The sequence below is a fragment of the Thunnus albacares genome, chromosome 19 (assembly GCF_914725855.1).
Source record: "Thunnus albacares chromosome 19, fThuAlb1.1, whole genome shotgun sequence".
Classification (NCBI taxonomy): domain Eukaryota; kingdom Metazoa; phylum Chordata; class Actinopteri; order Scombriformes; family Scombridae; genus Thunnus; species Thunnus albacares.
The window spans coordinates 5,250,044-5,268,124 of NC_058124.1; the positions used below are offsets into that span (position 1 = coordinate 5,250,044).

The 18,081-nt window shown below is 38.3% G+C and overlaps 1 protein-coding gene across 7 annotated transcripts in view; it reads left to right on the forward strand.

Annotated features, from left to right (window-relative positions):
* Positions 1–18,081, forward strand: part of trappc9 (trafficking protein particle complex subunit 9) — a 213,591-nt gene that overhangs the window by 21,716 nt on the left and 173,794 nt on the right. For all 7 annotated transcript variants that reach the window (XM_044335377.1, XM_044335380.1, XM_044335382.1 and 4 more), the window contains 2 exons: positions 9,656–9,782; positions 12,655–12,800. In XM_044335377.1, the coding sequence (XP_044191312.1) occupies positions 9,656–9,782; positions 12,655–12,800 (273 nt within the window). The remainder of the gene's footprint in view (positions 1–9,655; positions 9,783–12,654; positions 12,801–18,081) is intronic.

Consider the following 18,081-nt stretch of genomic DNA (forward strand, 5'->3'; position numbering starts at 1 on the left):
GTCCTGCCTGTCACCCTTGAAGCAGAAGCCTCTCCTTCTGGCTGGGGACCTCCCAGCTGCACAGCCGGTGCTGAAGCTGCTGGTGGCTCCACCCATCAATGGACGCTTCTGTTGGGTTTAAAATAAGTCCTTGAGCACTAACATTGATATAGTGGGGGAGGGGTCATGGTGGTAACCCCTCTGTTATAGAGGCACCATTTCAGGCCCACCCAAAAAATCCTCAACACAGAAATGCTGAAAAACAGTATAATGCTCTAACTCCACAATTCAGTTCTACATAGTTCAGTCTTTTAACATGTTTTCAGCAATTATTTTCTAACGTGTATAGTGTGTTTAAAAAGAAATCTCTAATTCTCCCCTACACAGATTTAAATGATTAACCATTAATTGTTAACATGGCCGACTATTGATTTTAAAAAAAACAAACAAACAAAAAAACCCAACTTTGCTTAAAATTTGCATCCCTACTTCATGGAGCAAATTACATTTTCACTGATAATGAATTTGTGCCTTTGATGACTCTAATACTAGTGGTGGTGTTCAACATATGTGTGTGATTGCGTGTGTGTGTTTTTTATTTGCTGAAGCCACGGCAAAATGGAGTTTAATCAAAAGGGGACTAAAATTGAGAGAGTAATTAGAAGAGCTCTAGATATTGTGTCTCTGATATCATCAAATGATATAAGTGTTGTTTTTTTTAAGTCTTGTTAATTATTTGCAAATATTAAATACACTGTTTAGGACTGTAGTGAGAAAAGACATTTTCTTTTAGGTTGGATCTTTCCTGTTTTATCCTCATTACATTCCCCACAGGAGCCATGTCTCCGAATTGGATTGGTTTCTTTTTTCAAAAGCCTCTCTGAGAGATTGGTTGTACCTTTTGGTGGTATCATTAGATACGTAGCTCAAATGTTTTATTAAAGCCTTCATCTTTTCTCTCATCATTTAGCATTGACAATGTTTCTGCCTCTTCCTCTGGGTCATAATGAAGTGACCAGGTAAGGCTAATTATGGCTGCTTATAACACTGCCTGAGAGATTGGCATCAGTAGGGGACATATAATGAGGCAGGGTAAAATTTAAAAAAAAACCCTCAATAAATATCATTAATAAATATTAAATCATTAATAAATAATGAGTCACGAGAGGTCAAGAATAATCGCTTGTATCCATTGGACATGACTGAGCCATGTTTTTTTTTTTTTTTTTTTTTTTTTTTTTTGTCACAATGTCTTCAAACAGAACCACTTACATTTTAAACAAAGCTGCCCTCTGTAGAATGTGTGAGAAAAGCTGTTAAGACTGTTGGTGCCGATAGATAAAAAGATTGAAACTAAACGAGTTTTGTACTGCAGCTGTACTGCAATTCGTTTTAGGTTTTGGAATGTGGGTGTTTAACAGAACAAGTTTGAATGGCGGTCGACAAAGTTACATTTAAATTACAGTACATGCTGGTGACCTGACTGGGTTAAATATGGGGTCCTATAGACAAACAGTATGCTTACATCTGTAAGCTGTAAATGTACTGTAGGAAAAACTATCATTTTTTTTATTATTAGTAGAACTATATTATATCACTAGTTTCTGGTAATCTGATATTCATGCCTTCTTGATCAGAACCATAAATTAAACTTACCAGTCTTTAATGAAAACTGTACAATTTGATATGTACTGCTTAGTACTACAATAAAGGTACTGCATATTAATGTACTTATTATAAGAGTATTTATATATAACTTGATTAAAGTACACTTGAAGACAGTGCATTAAACAATGTAAATCCACTTGTTTCATATTTAGATTTAATAGAAAAAGTAATAATGTGCTTTAAATGCACTTATTTCTGTTCTTTCACATTTCAAGTGCACTTAAGTGTATTTTATGTTTATTAGGGAAAAGTTGAGGATGAGTCTGTGGTCGAAGCAGCAGTCGGGTGGGTGTGTGCACGATTCGAGTACGAACACTTCTTTATTGTTTTATTTTTTATTTTTATTTTTTATTTTTTTTTATTTTATTTTATTAATTGTAGAAGCCAGACTGCTGTCCTACTGCTTGTTATCTCCTGTTGTATGAATGCGGATGCTAGGTAGACTAGTTTTAGCCTGTAGTTCCATCAGCCCATGTGAGGGAATGTCGCCACCTGCTGCTGCAGCTAGTAACTGCACCTCACATTTGTGGATTCTTTCTACTGATCTGCTGGGCTACAAATTGGACAAAAATCCAGAAACGAATAGGAGGAATGTCACAACTGTCATGTAGCCCACAAACCAACAGGAAGCGATCCACAAGTATGCAAAACATGTACAAATGGATCCGCAAATGTGTAAATGTTTACAGAGTAAGTTATGCATATTTGCAAATCACTCTGTATTTATGTTGATATGACTTTACACAACACAAATAAAAAAAAAAAAAAACATGTTTGTGGATAGTGAAATATTTGTGGATTGTCTTTAAGGTCCAATAAAAACTTCCAGTGAACATGGAAGGAACGTTCCATGCTCATGGAAAAAGTGTTGTAGCAGTGCTTGCAATGATTTTTGCAAAGTCACAAAAAGAGATGGATACGTTTTAAATTGCTTACTTTTAAACTTGTAAATATTAAATTTCATGAAGAAAGATGAATATCAGTTGCTCAGTCTCGAGTCTACAAGATCTATTTTTAACCATAGTGTTTATGTTTCACTTATTTGCTGCTGGCTTCTTGCGAGGCAGAAGAATCTAAATTATTCATAAAACTGTTGACATGTCTGTCTGTGGTCTATCAGTAATCATTTCACAACATAATTTGATAAAGCTCTCTTTGAAAATGTTTGTATTGTTTGTGCTGTCATTACGGGTATTTGAAGCTCTAGTCTCACCTCTTCCCAGTAGTGTCTATAAAGTTGTCTGAGAATAAGTCTCACAGTGAATATAGAAATCTCCGGGGGGTCTCTTACTGCACTGAGTTCTTTTTTTCCCTCAAATGGTGAAAATCTTGAAAAGAATCAGGAGAACGATAGCAACATCACTTCAGGACCTGCTCAAAGTTGAAGGCCATAAACTTTAAAAAAACAAAACAAAACATATAGTAGACATTAGTTATCGCCTTGTGATTTTGTTACCACTCTTGATTCAGTCTGAGATTGGCCTCTTGTTAACCGTTTTCCTCCAAACATATAATTGCCTATTATTATTATTATTATTATTATTATGTCTGATTCACTAATCAGTGTAATGTGATTGCTGTTTATCATGTCAACTGAAGTAACGCCATTTGTAACATGTCAACCAATCAACACTATTCACCATTTACAGTACTTTTGCAACCAGAATTTTCAATGTGGGGTGGTTTGAAGTATACTTGAATATACACCAGCCATAGTACAACCCCAAATATATCCCTTACTGCTCTAATGACTGCAGTATAAGCCAAAGAAACATATGTGCATATTTTGTACTTCCATGCAGCTGTTTTTGCTGTACTATTCCTCCCTGTAATACTTAAAACTGATCAGTTGACAAAATAGTGCAGAATACATCCATATCTTGTTGTGCTGGCCAGCTTTTATTGAAGAATGTCAGAGTTAGCAGAACTTCATTAGCAGTGCCAAACTAATTTCATTTCCTATAGGTGTTTCAAAATAAAAGCCTCCTGCTGGTTCGCCAGTGGAAATCTTGTAATATAATGCAGCTGCTGTGAGGATACAGTGAAAGTGCACATGTTTATGGCTTGGTGCAACTCCGTGTGACCAAAACAGACTAATTCTCGAAAAAGCAGCTTTAACAACCTTTTTGCAGCCTTTGCAACTCACATCAGTGGGTCAGGGAATTTTTGAGAGCCCATAAGATGGTGTAAACTCCTTGCTGTTGGTCCTCACTCTATGTGCAACTGAGTCCATAACCTTGACAGACCCAACCAATGGAGTTGGCAGTGATGGACATGGAATTTAGCCATGACCAATTTGAAAACAATGGCACTCACAGGTAAAAAAGTTCTGTAAAACTGTGAATCCAACTGAAAAATGAGTGGAAATTGTTCCCTAGAAAAGTAAAACTTTTACCATTATGCATCATTTTTGGGAGACAGCAGAGTAGACACATCAAGGAAGAAGGAATACAGCAAGGGAGGAAAACAGAACATTTTGTGCATCACAGCATGCACTGTGGTTATGGCGCATAATCTAAAACTGAATCGATACAATGTTTGCCCTTCACAGATTGTCCCTCACACCACATCCACCACATATTATATTCCTTTTCATGGAGCTTAAGCTTGCAAAACGGTTTCAAAATGAACTCAATTGACACCTGCTGCTTTAGGAATTATGTTGGATCCATCCTGACAAATTGGGAGGCATTAAAATGGCTAAGTACAAAAGATGCTGTCAGAATACCTGAGCCCTCTCATTACTGTCACACTGATTTGTATGGCGTGAGCATTATTTCACTGTTTATTCAGAAATGAATGTTGGGTCCTGTCAAGCTGTTGAAAGTACAGTGTTAATAAAGTGGTTGCCAAGAAAGACGAACTGCAAACAAACGTGTTAGATGAAGGCAGATTTAACGTGCAAATTTCAAAAGTGTCTCTCTCCTACTCTTCTATCATACAACAAGGTGATGTAGGCAAAGTTTTCAAAGGAGGATTCAGGGCAATCTTTTATCCATGCTGCCTTTCATCCTGCCTTCAATTGTTCTTCTTCTTGTTTACAGTTGACACTTGGAGATGAGGTGATTTAATTTGAGGAACAGTATGAAGTGTAAAGCATCTTTTTTTTTTTTTTTTTTGCTCATCTGGACATTGTGTTCCAGCTGTCAGGCTAATAATGTGCTGTGCTTTTGTGTGGGCAGGGAGTTCGGTGAAAAGCAGGGGACAGACGGTAAAAAAAATTGTTTTTGTCCTAGTTTTAGTTTATGGATTTGATTACTTACCTGACACACCAAGCTGGCCTCGAGAAACTATCCGCCGACAAAGTAATCAAGTGTTTTGCCTTTAGTAAAGTTGCAATTGAACACACCACGAATTCTACAGCCAACAGCCAGCTGACCACTGACAGTTCTGCGCAAGAGGAAGTAATTAGTGAGTTGTCAGAATTTGTAATCCCAGAAGTGATGCCGAAAGACAAACAAAACAAACTACCCTATCAGTTCTCATAATGCTGTGAATCTATTTAAATGGTTTTGTGATTTGCCCTGAATAACACCTTTTTGGTTTGCTTTGCCTTGCTGTGTTATTATTGGCCCATGAAAATGTAAAAGTGAACAGTAAGAAGAGATTGTGCCATATGAGTGGAATAATTGATTCATTAGGCTGAACAGTCAGTCAGATGGTGCTCTATCACTGACTGCCTTCACCACTATTTTAACATGCCCAAATAGCCAAAGGGCCAACTAGTGACAACGGAGCCAGACGCACAGCAAAAACTACTGGCGGTGGTTGGCCATGGCCACAGATGCTCAACAACTACAACAGTGCCGGATGCTTGACTGTACTAAATCAACTTATCTAATTCATTGGGACATACTTTCTCAGACATATTTTAATGTATTGATTATACTGTACATATTCATTTTTGGTGAAGTATGAGTGCTGTTTGGTACTGTAACCATCAATCACTCAATCAGCCCTAATCCTGAAATCCTATAATCCACATTCATTTACATGGGTTTTCTAGGTTGCAGCTGCTCTGGTTGGTGATGCCAGTGCTCTTCACCACTTCAGTAAATGATAGAGGCTGTTGGTGATTGTATTTCTATGTGAGCTATATGTCGGCGAAAGACCAATTTCCATTATTGCCTGTACAATAAGTTTCTTGATCACATTACCTTGTCTTTTGATGGCAGTCCCCCTGCATACAAACAACAATGTCATTCATTATAATCACCCATTCTAAAGCTGTTTTTGTTCAAAATGTATTTTCCTTAAAACTGCACTATCAATGCTTTTACAATAATAATGGATCATATTATTATGTGTAATGTGAATGGTGTCCCTCTGCAGTTCCTATCAGCTCAACAGAACATTTTTGTGTATCTATCCATAGCAGGCAAGTGTTTTCAACTGAAGAAGCTCTGAAACATTATGTACACTACCTCTCCGGCACCATAGACAAGACACATAAAGTTAGCAGTTAGTTGGGGAACATAGTGGAGCATTTAGCAGTTTAACAACCAAATACACCAGAGACTTTAAATTAATGCTAATTGTGCACCATGTTTGCTGGATGGGGAGATTTTTCTGCTGACATGTTAGCCATACCAACTTTACAAAGTGATGTCAACATGTTTACAGCTAGCTCTGTTGCCTCCAAATGGCCTAAAAATCTAGTAATGTAGCTTTAAAGATACAAACTAAACTGAAAGGAACAAGGAACTAAAGCCATATGATGAACTAACCTTTCATTACACCAATTAGTTCAACCCAACAGCTTTTTCTAAGGCTGATAAAAGGCCATTTGTTGACATTTAATTTAATTGATCTTAATGTAAAATTAAGACAAATTTAAACTGAAATAGACAAACTCTGAAGGATCCATGCTGATTTTATTAATCATAATGAAAGCAATAAGATGCAGTGTTAGGTGATTATTCTAAGACTTGTTTTGTGTGGGTACAGAATTAAATTTAAACAGAAATTACTTTTTTCTATGAGCACACAACCACTGCCCAGCCTTGTGTCCTGGAATGGCCCCTAAACACAAAGCTGCCATGAAAACTCGGACATGGCCAACAAGAAAAAGAAAAAAGAACAAATATATCATCAGTCATGAAAGCTTTACGCCAGGAGGACAACTGAGCTATCACTCAATTTATCTCTTGCGATTTTATTCCTTCTACACTTCCTCCTTCTTGCTGATTCCTTCTTTCCTCTATCCATCTGCCTCTATTCCATCCTTCACTTCTTTTCCTTCTCTCTATTCCCTCACTCAAACCTTTCTTCTTTCACTCCTTCCTTTCCTGTTTTCATTCTGATCTACTGGTGGTGGATTTCTGCCTCCCAGTCTTTACAAGGTTGTAGTTGGACACATATTAACATATTTATATGGGCAGTTTTGTCTGAATGTTTTATACTGTTGCTAGGAGACATGAAAAGACGCATCCATTAGCTGTTAATACAAGTATCTCATCTTATTCATATATATATATTGTTGGGCCTTGGCTACAAGTTTGGCTATCAGCAATAATTAATGATGGGGTCATTATCCTGCTGCAATTATTAATTATTAAAATCAATAAAATTATTAAGAATTAATAATAATGGGGCACCACCCTGGAGTTAGGGAAAAGATGGCTGAAGTTACCTGGTGACTGAGCACATGGCGTGCAGACAATATGACAAAGAGAACCAGAGAGACAAAAGGCCAGACCATGTGGTGTCTTGAATACATTTGCTGTCTGGACCAAAGTTTGGTGGTAATGCTGCTTTGTGGCTCCTGTACTTGTTAAATCAGCCAGCAGACTTGTGTGGTAGTTGCTGGCACTAGATAACTTTGTTACTGAGTCTTAGGCAGGCTCTCGCGTCTTCTGCCATAAAGAAAAGAGTTCTGTGTATGTCTGCTGTGAGCAGGCCACACCAGAGAGCAGACAGCTGAGCAGCAGAGAGGTGCTCCAGCAGCAGCCATGAGGAGAAAGAGAGAAGAGGGGGATCTCTAGTTTTGTAAACCTGGCTCCATGGGTGGGGATTTCACACTTAAGTGCGAACAACCAAGGATATATAAATAAATATATATGTATCTATATATATCTATATATCTATATATATACACAAATAGAATATCTTAGTATTTGGTATGTCCCCCTTTTTAATGACAGCATGCACTCAAGCTGGCATGAGCTCCTCAAGTTTATGCAAAAGCTGATGACCCATGTTATCCCAGCATGATCTGACAACAATGTGATGTCACAGAATGCTCAGCTTTCTCAGTCTTCAAGTGCCCCCATAAATGTTCAATGGGGTTGAGGTCAGGTGACTGTGGAGGAAAGTCCATGACAGTCAGGACTCCTTGGTCTTCTTTGGTCTTCAAATAGTTCTTACAAAGCTTTGAAGTGTATTTGGGGTCATTATCCTGCTGCAGTATGAATCCAGCAAACCAGAGGGTCCAGCATCTCTCTGAAGAATGGCGTGGTACTTCTCCTCGGTCAGGATGTAGTCAATTTGGTGCAGGTGTCCAACTCCAGAGTAGGGAAAATACCCCCAGACTTGAATATTCCCACCACCATGATTCACTGTGGGTTTGATACACTGCTGTATCTTTCTCTCTCCTGTTTGTCTCCTTACATACACCCTTTTGTCACTGCAATAAATCTCAGACTTAGACTCATTAGTAAATAGGACTTTTTCCAGTCATTTACTGTGAAATGCTGGTATTTCTAAGCCTACTCCAAATGTTTGGCCTTGTTTCCCCTCTTGAGAACTGGTTTAGAAACTGCTACTCGTCCTCTTGACACCACTACAACACAGCCTCCTTTTGACAGTACTTTTGCAGATTGGAGTCCTGTGTTCTTTATTTACCAAATTCTGTATCTGTGATAAAGATGCTTTTCTATCTCTCAGGGAATTAAGCTTGGTGTATTGATCTTCTGATGGCGTGGTCACTTTGGGTCTGCCTGATCGTGCTTTGGATACAACTGATCCAGTTTCTGCAAAGTGTTTGAGTTCCATGCACTCCCCCCTTAGAAACCTTCAGTGTAGCCATATTTGATGCTGAGAAATCCCCTCTTTGCTTAGAATAATAATTTCACTTCTGACACTCTCACTTAGTTCTGATGCCATGTTTCCCACTATCGCAATGCTACGTAGTAAGCAATAGTCTGCTGGAAACTTAAGGCACAACCATATTTATAGCAGGTGATATATATCATCTGAACTCATGCTTCAATGGAAGAAATACAAGTCATGGAAATCTGACCTTTTGTACAAAGGAGTTAAGTTGGTCAATTCAGTTCGATTACTGACCTAGAAATAGTGAAGAATCTTAAATGTTACTTAATTTTAGATGTCATTACTACTTGTGTGTTTAAATGTTTCTGAATCCTCAAACTTTCAGATTATTTCTGGGTTTACATGAAAATATTATTTATATATATATATATATATATCCCTTTTTTGGATTATGCAATAAGGAGATAATCTATTTTCACATACAGAACATTTTGTATTTAAAGGACAGTAAAGTAAGAAATACACCAAATTCACATACTGCAAGTGTAAAAAGCCTGCAATCGTAAGACCTCATAATGCTCCCTCCATGAAGGGTTATAGATCTAAATGAATCTTTTCAAGCAAAATGTCCTCCTATCCTTGATGGACAGCCTTGAAACTTGCAGAGCCAAAGCAAATTCTATGGCTGGGTGAGCAGTAATGTTCCCTCAAATGGTATTGATGGTACAATAAAACTTACAATTTTACTCGAAAGCTGGGTCTGTTATTGCTGAGAGAGAGAGACAGACACCTCACAGGTCATTAATGTCTGGTTAATTTATATCGCACACAGATGAAATCTCTACAGTGGAGATGATAGTCAGATTATTTGAGTGTGGGGGAACTTTAAAGGGAGCTGCGTTATGACATAATTGCTGCTGTCTGGTGTTTGGATAATCGTATATATAGATTTCTTTATGTACTTCGGCCATGTGCTCATTGATTTTCCTGCTATTTTATGCTCCTACATTTATAGAGAAGAAAGAGGTGACCCAGAGTCTTGAAAACTACACCTCTAAATGTCCAGGTGGAATGGAGGTCATCACCCTTCCAGATGGCCTGAAGCTCCCTCCAGTACCCTTTACAAAGCTCCCCATTGTCCGGTAAGTCTGGACTGTGTGTGACTGTTACTTTTCTCTATCTTGTTTCATGTGGGCTTTATTTTTAACTTGGCAAAATACCATTCGAACTACAAATATAGAGTAATTATACTACAATGTAAACTGCTTATAGTGATCACGGTTACAGTGACGCTGTTACAGGTCGTGTTTCTCCAAAAATTGATTCTTGCTACGGGCCACTGCTGCTCCCACCCCTGCAGCCTAAATTCACAACCTGTCTGCTTCGGGCTAGTTACTTGAGGCTGGAGCTGCATGCACATTGAAATCATGACGGGAGAAAGAAGCTCATTTTATCTTAATGAAAAACGTAATCTCCTTGAAGCTTGTGACAAACTGCCAAAAGCGAGCCAATGAGATGTAGCAGCGAAACAAGTGTTTGAAACAGCTGTACTGTATTTTGAAACAGTCAATAAATTTCCGTAAATAGCGAAGCTGCCCATTATATATTATGCCTGCATTACTTTATATTCATGTAATAAATACACAAATGTCAATTAGACTGTAATCTGCATGAGAAATTAAGAAAAAAAAAAACAGTTATAATAATCATCCGTTTATAGTGATCAATTTGTCTTGGACCGACGTGATCACTATAAGCGGTTTCCACTGTATTGACATATCACAGTTTAGCAGTCATATAGCCATTACTGCTACATGATTGCGTGAAAAATGAAAAAGCTCAGAGTGTATAATTGGTGCTTTTGATGTGATTTGGAATTGGGTTTTCCAATAATCATTTATTCCTTTCCCAAACTAGGTAAATTGGGATCAGTTCTCTGATAAGACTGTTGACAACAATGCAGTTGTTTAAATTATTTCACATGGAAATAAATGTTTATTTGTGATTAAAGGTGCCCTGTTGAGTTTTGACCACTATTAACACTTTGAAGCAATGTTTTTGGGAGTGGGTCCTCGTTTTGTTTTCGTCTTCTGCTTGCGCACAAGGACACACGTGCACATGCACGTGGGTGATGCAATACACCATCTTGCTGATGGTTTTATTCTATGATACTGATTGACAATTGGTGGCAGTAAAGTGCCAAGAAATGTGGCAATGCAGCGACAAAGGCAGTGATGAAGAGACTGCTAGCTAGCAAACATGGATGTACACAATGTAGGTTTCAAATTCTCCCAAAAATCTGCTCTGTAAATGTTTGAGAAAAGAAATGCATTCCACGATTGTTACGATCGAAATCGAAATATAGTAACTGAATGAGTGTAATGGTTTTTATGTGTAAGAAACACTTTTTTTCACCAAAGGGTTTTCAGTTATTTCACCCAAAGTTGTTTGTTTCACAGAGCTTCACACTCACCTCTAATGAAATGGAATGAAATGTTTAGGGTCATTAACATTACATTAACATTATTATTACTGAGCCAATACTCTGATTGGCTGATAGTAATACCTCCCTTGAGAAAGACAATGACTGCTCAACCAGAGACATGACAGACTACATTCAGTTACATTAGATACTGCATATGATATGTCCCCCATGTGACATCACCAGGAACAACAACCTAACTAAATAATTCCACTGACAGCAAAATCTGCCTCAAGGCAAGACAAATGACATCAACAGCTATCAGATAATTTTACATTAATTCACAGGCTTTAGAATTGTTCCACAATGAAAACCAGTGTTTCAGATATGTTTAGTAATTTCTGGATAAATTGTTCTCGTTTTATTCATATCGAGTTGTATTTACAACTTTGAAACTCAGAAGTTGAAGTTTCCAAGGAGCACATGGTAATTGGACAGCACTTACATAAGGCTTTCTCTAGTATTCTGACCACTCAGTGCTTTACAATACATTTCAACATTCACCCATTCACACGCACATTTATACACTGATGGCAGAGGCTTCCATGTTGGCTGCCAACCTGCTCATCAGGATCTAATCTAATGCACATTCACACACACTGGCACAGCCTTTGAGAGCAATTTGGGGTTCAGTATGTTGCCCAAGGACACTTCGACATGCGGACTGGAGGAGCTGGGCATCGAACCGCTGATCTTCCAATTAGTGGACGACCAGCTCTACCTCCTGAGCCACAGCCGCCCCATGAAGGTAGCAAGATTGTTCCACCAGATTACTAGTGTGTGTGTGCAGAGCTTTTTGAGCGTGGAAATAATTAGGAAACACACTGCATTTGCAAGGCTACTAGAAGTGCTGGAGAGCTGGAGACACACTAAGAGGAACCGGGCTGTGCCAATGACGTTGTTAAAAAAAGTTATAGTTTTTCTCTCAAGTTGTAATTGTGGCTTCGATCGTAGAAATAATTTGTGCCTAACCATAATGTCTTTTATTATAGAGTGAAAAATTTGACATATTAATGAGCAACAGTAACTTGCTCACAGACTTGCAGGTTCTGATGTGCAGGAGTCCTTATGTTACTGCAGATTACATTGACAAGGTATCCTTGCATTAATTAATAGGCCTTTGGTCCTTGAAAGTGAGGAATACACACTTTCTTTCTGTTTCTACTTTTTTTTATTTGTGACCTTGTAACCTTTAACAAAGAGATGTATTATAAATCTCTAGCATTTTGCTGTAAAAATAATAAATAGTCATCACAAAAAATGAATGTTCCCTTTAGATTTAGTCTCTGGGCTCCCATATTGTAGATTTATTAAACAAACACATTCCATCATAAGCACAAAACACTTGGATACTGCATGACCTGTCCAAAGCTACACCAACTAAAAGAGTAAACAAAACTTCTCCAGTGTTTTTTATTAAATGTGGGTGAGATGATTGAAATTTCATTTTGATGTGACCTGCTCCTTAAATGCTTGTGGGAAATGAGTCTAACATGTAATTATTGTGTCTTCTTCTATGATGCCCAAAATAGGTCAGTGAAGCTGCTCAATCTGCCTGTCAGTCTGCGTCCCCACAAAGTGAAAGGCCTGCTGGGACAGAATATGTCCACTGCCAGCCCCTTCATCTACTCGCCAATCATCATGCACAACAGAGGAGAGGAGCGCTGCAAGAAGATTGGTTAGTCCAACATTATTTCTGGTGTTTCCAGTGACCATGCTGTATTTTTGGTCATCACAACCTATAGCCTACATACCAACTCACTGCACGAACCCTCCCAGGAGACCATGAACCTTTTTTCTGAAACTCTAGTTTATGAAAAGAGGGCTTTGATTGGATCTGTCAAAAATTTTATTTTCCTTGGTTGAGGGACTTTCATCCAGGGTTACAGAAAATTTCCAGATATAAAATATCCAATAGATACTGTAACCAATGTTTTAGTGATGAATCATGGGGGGGTCCAGTGCTTCTTGGCTGTAGTCAAACCTGCAGGCCAGATTTTATGTGTCCTGTCTGAAAGGGAACCTTCAAGCGTCATCATTGACAAATGTAGGGCAGAGTCCACTAGGAAGTGTGTTGTCAGTTGTGAGATGGTGCTAACTACCTTCATCCAGACTGGGCACACCCCGAGACATTCCCAAACACAATGCAGAAAGAAGCCTCATCTTGCATCATGGATAGTATAACTTCACTATTGTCATCATATCTAGTAAACAGTTTATGTAGCTTGTGCACTTGCAAACCTGCAAATACACATGACTGCACAAGACTTAACGTTGAGCACAGAAGACAGTAAGCACTAACAACAACTTTAATAAAGGCAGGAACACTTTAAAATAACAGCTTGAGGAAATCTTTAGCAATTATTCTAGTTCTTGTTTCATTGATCTTGATGATGTCCAATCATGGCATTGCACCGGCTTTTTAGGGAACTTAGCTCAAGTCAGTACAGTCTCTCCACATCAGGTTCATCTCTATTGCCTTGTTAAACTAGATTGGCATACAACTCAGTTAACAATTCTACAGTAATTATAGTCGGATGATATTGGCCAGCTGCTGTCATCTCCCTCTAATGGTATGCCTGCAGTCACTGTACGTTAACAGTCCGTAAAATCTGAATTTGATTTAACCCTACTCAACTATTCAAATCTAAAATGTTTTGTGTAAATTAATTTTCCTCTTACAGGCAGAAATGTATCGCAGACTTGCATTTAACAGTGAATAGGTGTTTGGTGAACTAACTTGTAATATCACCTTGACTTAAAAGATACTCTAGAATGATTATTTTCCATCAAATTATTTAAATGTATCCACTGTTTAGTCAATGAAACTTTTGGATGTACGAAATTGTGCTTTACATTAGATCCTATCCAGAATGGTGGAAATAGGGGAAATGCATCCTATATCTAATTGCATTCTGTAATATCTCAGTACCTATATTTATGACTGTGATTTCTTTGTCCACAGACAAACAAATCACAGGCATAAAAAGGAAAATATAACAACAACAAAATCAGATCAACTCTTTAATTGTGTACTCCACTCAAGTGTTATTGCTCATTGTTTTATTCCATTGTGGCCTCTTGCCTGCATTCCTGTCATGGTATCATTGTAAACAAAGCCTATCATCTTAACTAGTTCAATTTTGAATTAATGACTCCTTTCCATAAATGCCCTAACCGCTTGAGAAACATACAGCATATTCATCACTTTGTATGTATGCTGCAGTAAGAGGCTCAAGGCTATGCTGGAATGAATCACAAGGCTCCCGACTGGAAATCTGGTGTATGAAGGACTGCAGCTTGCTTGTGTCGTGTCTGGAGCGAACCCATTTCTGTGTCTTATGCAATGCTAGACGCAGAGTCATCAAACAATGTCAGATTTGGTATTGCATTAGAGTAGCAGTGAGAGAGGGAGTGTGGCCACCCATTGGTTGATGTGTTCTGAGATTGCGTTGACATCAACAGCAACGTATCGCCAATGCTGAGTCAGGAATATCATGCAGGGCTCCCTTCATCTTTCAGCCCTTTGAAGCCCTTTGAGGCCCATCTCTGGCCCTTTGAAGCAGAAGTTTACATCTTTGGTGTCAGAGTATATTTTTTTCAAAGTATAGTTGGGAAATCGATACACAGTCTAGCTCGAGTAATTGACAGTTTAAAAGTAATTGACATTGCATGAACTGATACTGATAGTAGGGTTTGTTTTGAGACAAATAATGAAGCAATTTGTAAAATTTTCGCTCAGGTGTGACATGTAATAATGAGTCTTTTTCACTGCAGCTGTATAAAATCTGTTGCTTGTTTTGGTAGTCTGAGTCCAACTAATAAGCAAAGCCTTTGAGCAATCAGTGTCTTCTTTGCTTGCCTTAGAAAAGTGTTTTTATATATTCTTGCTGAAGATTATATCAGAGCCTGTAGCAATTTGAGTAAGCCATTACAAAAGTATCTGCTACTACAACAAAAACTATAAACATGTGAATCCCTGATTTCAGCGATGGATGAAATGAAAATCTTGTTTTATTACCTCACCCTGGGTGCCTGTCTACATGTAGTTTTACCAATTAATACAGAAGCATAGGAAGAAATATTTGGTTTGCACTGTGTGCAAGGCAGCTTGGTTGGTTAGTTTGGTCATTTTGGATAATAGCCAGTGTATAAAGTGTGAATCATATGAATCATTCTGATGTATCTGAGCTGGGATAAACAGAGCAACAATAATTTTGTTTTATTCAGAAAAACAAAAACTCTAAAATATAAAGCTTTTTACCTCAAACAGAGAGAACCAGGACTGTATTTAGAATAGACCTCCATTAGACAAAGGCTTTTATTCCTAGTTTCCCCTGTTCCCTGGTTAATGCAGAACCCAATACTCCATCTTTATCTGTTTTCTTGATAAGTTCAGAATTATGTAAATTTCCACAGCACTAATTAAATCACTACAACATAGTCTTGTGATACTTTTCTAGCAGAAATACTTTTTTATTTCCGTAATTATTCCGTCGTTGTTATGCTACTATCAGTTAAATTCAATACTTCCTGTTAAGGTGTTGCGCAGTAAAAGTCTTCCAGCTTTCCCTTTCCTGGCAGGCATTAATCTGGAAAATCTGCAGGAATGTTTTGACATATCTTAAAATCAATTAAAAAAGTTAAGCTATTATTTTGGACTTGGCCATTATTTGAATACTGGTTCTCTCATTTAGTTAATCTGAAGCTGCAGTATTCACTGTGTTCATAGTTTATTCTGAGATACCACCGTCTATACCAATTCTGTCCAGTGAAAGTCTCACATGTCACTGTGAGTAATACATTTGAATAATACATTTTAGGATTCAGTGTTCTCCAAGAATTTTCTAAATGCTGCTGCTGAAACAACTTTGTAGGCCATGCAAGCTGAAAATCTGAATTTAAAACCTGCATATTTCTATTGCTATTTTGTTAGGGGGTCACATAGACAGACTGTTTGGTATTGATCTATTCTGTATTAAATATATAATCAATAAAAATGTAAAAATTCATTCATATACGGGGTGGATGACACTGAGCGGGCCATAAGTGATTTTTAATAAACAGCCAATATCAGTCTAATATTAACTGTACCATGCAGTCCCCTGAGCAGCTCTTTTCTTTGATCGGGATTTAGATGTTGAAAGTCAGATATTCCTCTGGCTCAGTATGGTGTTGTGAGGCTTTGGAGATTAATTCAAATATGCCTTTCCCTCTCAGTCCCTCTGGAGAGCTACAATAGCTGCCAGCTAATGAAGTTACGATTCTCTCATAACTCTTTCAAAGCATCTCTCAGCACGCAGGGACTGTCCAAACCATGTCATTGAACGATGGGTTAACTGTGAACATGCATTCATCACACAGTGGCCACATGTGGGCATGTCCCCTCCCATGTAGCACTCAGTATTATCTCTGCCCCCACAGATGCTTACAAACAGGGCTGCAACACACTGTATGATATCAGCCATTACCTCATTTGCCCATCTTGATGTCTTAACACCTACGTTCCAACATGAAATAGATATTTTTAGACTTAGGTCTAATGTGTACTTGTCTGATCAGTGAAATATACTCTGTGGGAATATTCTTGAGAAGTTTATTATGCTCTGATAGTGCCACAGCTATAACAAACAGCAAACTGTTACCACTCACTCATTTTACTGATGGGGAACCAAAGTCTTAAGTATTCTGTGTTAGGCTGTGGTGATTGAGGTGTGTGGACACTGAGATTATGTGTGTGTGTGTATTTTCTTGCTCTTTAAGTCACATGCTATGAATCAGATTGATGTTCAGCTATAAAACAAGGGGTCCTCTAATGGGAGATTGTTTTCCCTATAATTGCTCTGAGACTCAGTTTTAACAACTGGATACTCTACAGCTATCCATTCACTTTGATGTGGGTGATAGGCTATCTATTACACTAGTATATGGTCATATAGGGAGGTGAATCTTTTCTTCATCTAGTCCTCATAAGAGAAACAGGGGCACAGTGCAGTTTGTTTTTGCTCTGTACTCCAGCACATTGTATCTCAAATGAAACAATCAGGTTAAAGTGCTGACTTCCAGCTTTAAGGGTGCTTGGGAGTGTTCATATCAATAGTAAGTGAGCAGTGGAAGACTCGTTGCCCATTTTATGAAATCTGCAGCACAGTGATCCTAAAAATACAGAACCAAACAGTTGAATGTTCTTGGCTGAGTCACCTGACCTCGGTCCAACAGAGTTTGTTTCACTTGCTGAAAACTAAACTGAAGGCAAAAAGATTAATCACTGTCTTCTTCTGGACACCGCTCTGGGTGGCACCAGTATCTATTTTTCACTCATGATTTGTACCCACATTGTATTTAGACTGACTGGGCCTGTAGTAGTGTTGAAGGATGTTTCTGTTGGCCAAAATTCCCAATCATACATTTCAGAAAGGTTGTAGGTTGTTGCCTAGTAGTGGCAAAAACAGTCCCCATCCAAGACCATGGTCAGACTGACAGCGACACTGTGTTAAAAAATGGCAACCTACTCATTCATTTCAATGTGACAACAGAGAGCTCCAGCTAAAAAATGCAGGAGCATCTGACAAAACGTTGAACCTGACTCAACTTTTGCCACAATGCAACACAACTTCATCTGGCAAGGCCCATGTGTTTGGTAGATGTCTTTATAACATGATTGCCGCTTTCCAGAGTTAAAGGGCCAGTGTTTAGGTTTTAGTGGCATCTAGTGGAGATGCCACTAGATGCCACACTCATTCCCCTTCCAAGCATGTAGGAGAGCCTACGGTGTTTGTGAACCTCGCAAAAACGTGAGAGTGTTTGGTTTGTCTCTTTTGGGCTACTGTAGAACCATGGCGGTGCAACACGGTGGGCTCCGTGGAAGAGGACCTGCTTCCTATGTAGATATAATGAGCTCATTCTAAGGTAATGTTCATGGGATTATACACTAATTAAAACATACTTATGGATATTTT